General features: G+C 42.8%; 1 protein-coding gene across 2 annotated transcripts in view; it reads left to right on the forward strand.

Moving 5' to 3' along the window:
* The first annotated feature begins 3,564 nt into the window (after window positions 1-3,564).
* Window positions 3,565-7,232, forward strand: part of LOC137286211 (uncharacterized) — a 22,390-nt gene continuing 18,722 nt past the window's right edge. Inside the window, exon 1 of one of the 2 annotated variants that reach the window (XM_067817934.1) lies at window positions 3,565-3,755. In XM_067817934.1, coding sequence (XP_067674035.1) covers window positions 3,581-3,755 — 175 coding nt within the window. In that variant the 5' untranslated portion in view covers window positions 3,565-3,580. The remainder of the gene's footprint in view (window positions 3,756-7,232) is intronic. The other variant, XM_067817942.1, reaches the window with a different exon arrangement.

Consider the following 7,232-nt stretch of genomic DNA (forward strand, 5'->3'; position numbering starts at 1 on the left):
GTCTGACTGTTAGTTGATATCCATAAAAAAATCTTCATTCTTTTGTACAAACCTGAAATCGCAAAAGCTGCTGAGCAAAATGAAAGCTATATGTTCTCACAATCTACTATCATTTAGTTTTGTCTCCTGGTTTGCCTAGTTTTCGAGTTACAACCCTTGTTTTCATAGACGATTCTGTTAAAATCACTTGGTGTCGCTAGGTGGTATAAACCTACACGTTATTTCTCATCATTCACTTGATACTCAGTTAATGAATTTACAACAGGTATAATTAGTGGTAACACCACTTAGATTACCCGAGAAAGGCCCCCATTTGGCATATTTCTTGCGTCTGGATCGATCAAAGGATTAACCGATAACACGCTGATTGATTAATTAGTTTTCTGGGGATTTAAATGGGGGATTTGTCAAAAGGTAGTGTTTATGTATGTACATTTACTAATCTATACTGAATACACTCTGTCGTGTCTGTGTCTATGCAAAACAACACCATTCTTTCAAAGGATTAACCGCCAATACATTGATTGATTGCTCATTATTGGCTAAGTAAATAACATTTTAAAAAGAATGACGCACATTATGCAATTAGTTGCCAGGTGTGTTATCTTGGGTAACCAATGAAACTATACAGCAAAGTGAAAAACCAGAAACGATACATCACGTTTTCGTATATTAGGCTGTTAAAAGACACATCACTTGGGAAATCTGCAGATGAATTATATATCACTTGTTTTTTGGATACATTCCTCGAAGAAGGTAATAGCCTGACATTTCTCCTATAACTTTAATTTTAATATTTGCATTTTTGTTTTGAATAAGTTGTCGTAGCTTTCAAAAGAATCATTGTTTTCGTCATGAAGTGTAATGATGCAGACGACACACACTATGGCGTGGGTGCGAATTATGATTCACATAGGCAAACTATAAAATGTCTACATATTACATTCCTGTTATACGTTCGCAGATCGCTTCTTTTTATTAACTTTCAAAATGCATACAAGTATGATTATAAAGTAATTAGGATTATGAGACCAAGTATAAAGACGTATATTGACAAGTGTCTACATACTGGTGAGTGAACGTTACAAACCAAATAAATTTAGCAAGTGAAGAAATTTATCGCGCAGTATTTTCACTTCGACCCCGACGTCGCTTGCGTTATCTTACAGGTTGTGTCATGCAAAATCCTTTTGGTAATGATTCAAATACATATTTATGTAGTTTTGATTTTCTAACTTGATGAGAACAAACCATAATGTCATTTATTCAAATTGATTTGACTTCACGATTTTCAAAAATGGTTGCGCCCTGTCTGAGGATGAATGCTATTTAAGTTTGTTTTCACCGACTTACAAAACCAAAATTACTTTCTACTAGTAGTAAAATATGTATTTTATTGATGGACATTAGGATTTTACATGACATTGCTTATAACATAGCAATTTCACTCTTGGAAGCGGTCAATATAAGGGGTCAATATAATATTACTTACGATAATATTGTCACTTCGACCACAACCTCGTTTCCGAAGAAGAAAGCGTTATATCCATGCAAAATCCTTTTGGTCAGCAATGTGTAGTAAGCAGTCTTGATTTTATAAATTCGATGAAACTTGAACCCCATTTTCTATCCTGGAAGCGTAGTAGGGGGCGAACCATCCGATTTAGTATATACCGCAGGCTTCCAAAACGCTCACTTCGCACACACTAACAACCAATTTAAACACAAACTACGGAGTCTGGTGGAAATCTGTGCATAGTGACACCAAGGAACAATTGACGGCAACACAACAATTCGGTATGTCTTTGGTGACGTCGAGAAATCAGCAAAATGACGAGCGTCCTACACATTTTCTATACATTTAACTGGAAATCGTTCCTTCTATGACGTCACTGTAGGGCTCTGGCGACAGAGTTACGTAACCTGTCTGCGGTTTCGTTTGCGGGCGAGAGAGAAGCAGACGGTCTTTTAGCAACTTTTAAGCGCTTGGTATTAATCAACCACAAATTTCGGGTTTTTTTTGTGAAAAAAATGATGTTTCGTTTATGACTAACCAGAAGTCTCTCATATGCATTGATAAAAGAGTACCAAACAATTAAGGATATTTATGTGTAGAATGGGTTTGAATCACTGACTCAATCAAAGAAATGTTTTTCAATGACAAAGTGCAAATACGTTTGGAGTCGTGCATGTCCTAGATAACAGTAAAGGAGTTCCCGCAGTATAAGTGTGTACATTGTGCATGGAAAGAAGCGCATGATAAATGGATTGTTGTAATTACATATTAATAGAAACTGGAGGTTGTACTAATAGTAATTGACAAGAGAGACTGTGGAATTATCTCTGTCATTTCATCATTTCATTTCAGGGGACGGTGTTTGGTATATATACATATATACCCACATCCTTACGAAACATTTACGTCATTTGAGAACCGTTCGATACATTCTCAGATTCTGAATTCTGCATTATAGTGTAGAGGTCGGGCGGTCATGTCCTCAATACTGTCTAAATACAAAGGTTTGCAACCTCTCGCACTTTCACCGAACACCTGGCTTGCTAGGCGCCTACTGGAACCTATTAGTGCCCAGAATGACGTAGGTTCCATTAAGACATGAACCTTGGCATTGAAACATATGTTAGTTTCTTGCCGAGCACTTGTTTGTCAAGCAGTTAGTTACATGCACACACATGCTGATCATGGCCTGTCCAAACATAAGGTAACTGACACCTGGGAGCTATTCATATAAGTATGCTCTGTACACAAACTGTACAAACACCCACACCCGTCTGTACACGCCCACACATACCACACCTAGACACATCCACCCACGCACACCCATTCACAACCACACCCACACCCACACACACACCCACACCCACACCCATCCGCACACACCCACACCTACACCCACCCATTCATACACCCACACCACATCACACCACACCCACTTGCACACAAACACACCTACACCCACCCCCACCCCCCCTCCCCACACACGAAAACACCCACACCCATCCACCCACACAAACCCACACCTACACATATACCACACCCACCCGCGCACACCTACACCTTCACCCATCCACCCATACACACCCACGCCACACCCACCTGCCCACACCTACACCCACACCCACTCCACACCCACCCGCCCACTCACGTACCAGGTGGACCCATTTCATAGTCGATCCAAATAGTTCATGTTGGACTGACCGCGGTAAAGTGGCTGTGGCGTGAATATCTGTTCATCATTTCAACCACACGTTTGCCTGCTACTGAATCGGTGTTTGTACAGACCTCTTTATGCAGGCGAATATTGTTGACAACAGTGTTAAACTACATGGCCACACCCACTAAACAACACGACATGTCGACGTGAATGTATCCCAGTAAACTGATTATTGTAGTTACGTACGTGATGGTAGAAACAAACAACACCGCGCACAGAGTGTCACAATGTACTTTTATAACGCTCAGCTGTTGCTGAGGTCGCAATGGGAAGGGTTGGATAACTACACATACTGAACGCTGACGCTGCGTTACAACGAGGCGATTGGCGCTACAACGGAGACGTATATGAGGAAGAAGTTTTTGACACTGTGGTTGACAGAGGACCCTCAACACGGAAGTGAAATACGTGACAGCGAACCAGCAGGCCAGACAGTCACACGACCGACTGACAAGCAGGGACGCAACATGCCGTTTAGAGGATTCCTGCAACTATTCGGCTTCAAGAAGAAGAAGGAAACGGGTAGGTGGTTCATGTAATCTGCAATTTAACCCCATCCCCCAGGGATAGTAGTAGGGATAGTACATGATAACAATGTTATATATTGTCCTGGTGTGTCAGTGTGTATGTTTGAACATTACTTTCACAGCTATACACTCTGAGTCATTCATATTCGCACGAGCAAACTCGTATAACGAAAAGGTGTAGTTGCGTTGCGTAACGCCCCACCATTCTTTCTGTGTGTGGGCTGACTGTTGTGGGCGCGTCTGGATAATCCAGGGTGCAATATAGTGAGTGACGATAACCAGCGAACTTGGACTGAGCGGCCACCAAATCCATCGAGTCGTCTATGAAGACCAGCGTAGGCTTCGAGGAACCTGTAGTATGAATTACACATACAGACAGACAGACATGGCACCAAGACATGCGGCTCATGCCCCAGTGGTATGCACGGCAGCGGATTCTGGATTTATCGTCAGCCTTTGACACGATTGTCCTCCAGAAGTTGCTACCCAGTGAACTCACAAAGAGTCCATCTCTCCTGTTGCGTATCCCAGGGATCTGCGCTGGGGCCAGTCTTGTTCACCCCCTACACGAAGCAGTTGGGTCAGCATCTTGACGAACAGAAAATGAACAATGACTTTTACGCTGACGACACGAAGATGTATGATGCAACAGAGCAATGGGAACATCACATGGCATGGGCAATGATGGAACATTCCATATCTGATGTTAAAGAATGGATGACTGTGAAAATTCTTCAGCTAAAAGAGGTGAAGACGGAAGCTGCTGTTATTGGGCCTAAGACCAAACTATTTTTAGATGTTTCAAGACACACTGACCAGACAAGCACTGACATGCCCCCTGTTGTGAACAATCTTGGCGTCCTAATTGATACTTGGTTGTCAATGGAACAACAAGTGAACAACGTATGAGAAGTTGTCAGTTTCAAGTGAGAAACTGGGGAAAAGTCGTCATGTCATAACTGAGGTCTCAGCTTTAATGCTCGCTCGATGCTTGATTCTGACACGCACATTCTACTGCAATAGTCTGCTTGTGAACATATCAACAACACACCTCATTCCTCATCAAACATCAAAAAGTGCAAAATCAAGCGGCGAGGATAGTCACCAGTTCTTTACTGTTGCAGCTGCCACTACATGGAACCCATCTGCTAAAGGGATCGACCTTGTCCTGCCACCAACGTTTCCGTGTCTCTTGTATGCGCTGTGAGGACGCCCCTGTGGAGCTCAGCGCCACTCAAATACGCATCATTATCGTTGTGACAGCTATATTTACTCGTGTTGCCATGAGATATGACGGTTATATATACAAGTGTTGATATGAGATATGACAGTTATATCTACACTTGTTGGGATGAGATACGACGTTTATCTCTACACGTGTTGAGATGAGATACAACGGTTATCTCTATACATGTTGATGTGCGATATGACGGTTATATATACACGTATTGAGATGAGATATGACGGTTGTCTCTATACATGTTGATATGGGATATGACGGTTATATATACAAGTGTTGATGTGAGATATGACGGTTATGTATACATGTGTTGATATGAGACATGACCGTTATATATATACGAATGTTGATATGACACATGCCGGTTATATATACACGTGCTGATATGCGATATGACAGTTATATCCACATGTGTTGACGTGAGATGTATGACACTTCTTGATATCAGGTATGACCGTTTTATATACGCGTATTGATATGAGATATGACGGTTTGAACTCCCTGAACCCCTCCCCTCAAACTTCATAGATGTCGGATAATATTCATGAAGGTTCCCCAACACTGCAGCCTTTTGCGTTACCCACAGTGACAGACGGATTAGTACAGCGTGAGGCCTAAAACAAGATGGATGTCGATGTATCCGGCATGTTTCCTTTCGACCCTGAATGAAGGACGTATCCTAGTACGTGTTTCGAACATGGCATGGCCAGACATACCTTCCTGTTTCAAGCCCTATGGTCAAGTATTATATTTCTTCTTTCACCAATAACCATCAACGTTCAGACTTGCAACTACACTTTTGTCCCTTTCTGCTGATAAAAATTACATTCTGTTAAATTCTAAAACCTAAAAAAGTTCCCGCTCGTAAATTCCAGTTAGCTATTCCTATCCGTAGATTCGAAGATTGTGATCTGTTCATAATATATGTAGATCCCTATACGCAGACTGCTGTCTGTTGATAATATACGTGGGTATTCCTAAACATAGATCTCCTTTACGCCATTTGAGTCTTGGTACAGTTTGAGACACATGATCCTGATGTCTAGAGGTGTTAGACGTTGTCTGTAGGTGTTGGACGGTGTCTGAAGGTTTTGAAGGCGTTGGACGATGTCCAGGGATGTTCTCACATTACCACCCGATAGCACGCGCTGAACTCTACACGAGGTTGCTGCTCCTCAAACCGGGGATGCATCATCGAAGTGGGGTATGTGGGAGAGAAAAAGAAAAACGACTAGTTCGTCTCGCAGACAGATGGTAGTGTGTGGCTTGACGTTGTATATGCCCCTGGTATCTCTCTCCAACCGGGAACTTGCCATGCCCCTACTTGATCAATGTAGGCAATTGCGTACATATCTATTGTTACTCACTTGTAACTACAGTAGATGGGTCTTCCGTCTGTCTCTCCCTCTCCACTACCCCCCCACCACCACCACACACACACGTATGTATGTATGTATGTATGTATGTATGTATGTATGTATGTATGTATGTATGTATGTAGGTAGGTAGGTAGGTAGGTAGGTAGGTAGGTAGGTAGGTAGGTAGGTAGGGAGGGAGGGAGGGAGGTAGGTAGAGGTAGGTAGGTAGGTAGGTAGGTAGGTAGGAAGGTACCTAGCTATATAGGTAGCTAGGTAGCTAGGTGGGTCGGAATTACCGTACCTGGTCACCAACCTCACCAGTCTGCCCCTTCGACAAGCACCGGTTGCTGGAGTTACCACAGCAGTTACTACTACAGAGTTACTACTACTACTACTGCTGCTGCTGCTACTGCTACTGTTGTTGCTAACACTACTGCTATTGCTGCTGCTGCTGCTACTGCTGCTACTGCTACTACTACTGCTGCTGCTGCTGGACACTACTACTACTGCTGCTGCTGCTACTGATACTACTACTGCTGCTGTTACTACTACTACTACTACTACTACTACTGCTGCTGCTGCTGCTACTGATACTACTACTACTGCTGCTGTTACTACTACTACTGCTACAACTACTACTGCTGCTGCTACTACTACTGCTACAACTACTACTACTACCACTACTACTGCTACAACTAATACTGCTGCTACTACTACTGCTGCTACTGATACTGCTGCTGCTGCTACTACTGCTGCTGCTACTGCTACTACTGCTGCTGCTACTGCTACTACTACTACTGCTGCTGCTACTACTGCTGCTGCTACTGCTACTACTGCTGCTGCTGCTACTACTACTGCTGCTGCTACTACTGCT

The sequence above is a fragment of the Haliotis asinina genome, chromosome 1 (genome assembly GCF_037392515.1).
Source record: "Haliotis asinina isolate JCU_RB_2024 chromosome 1, JCU_Hal_asi_v2, whole genome shotgun sequence".
NCBI classification, from domain to species: domain Eukaryota; kingdom Metazoa; phylum Mollusca; class Gastropoda; order Lepetellida; family Haliotidae; genus Haliotis; species Haliotis asinina.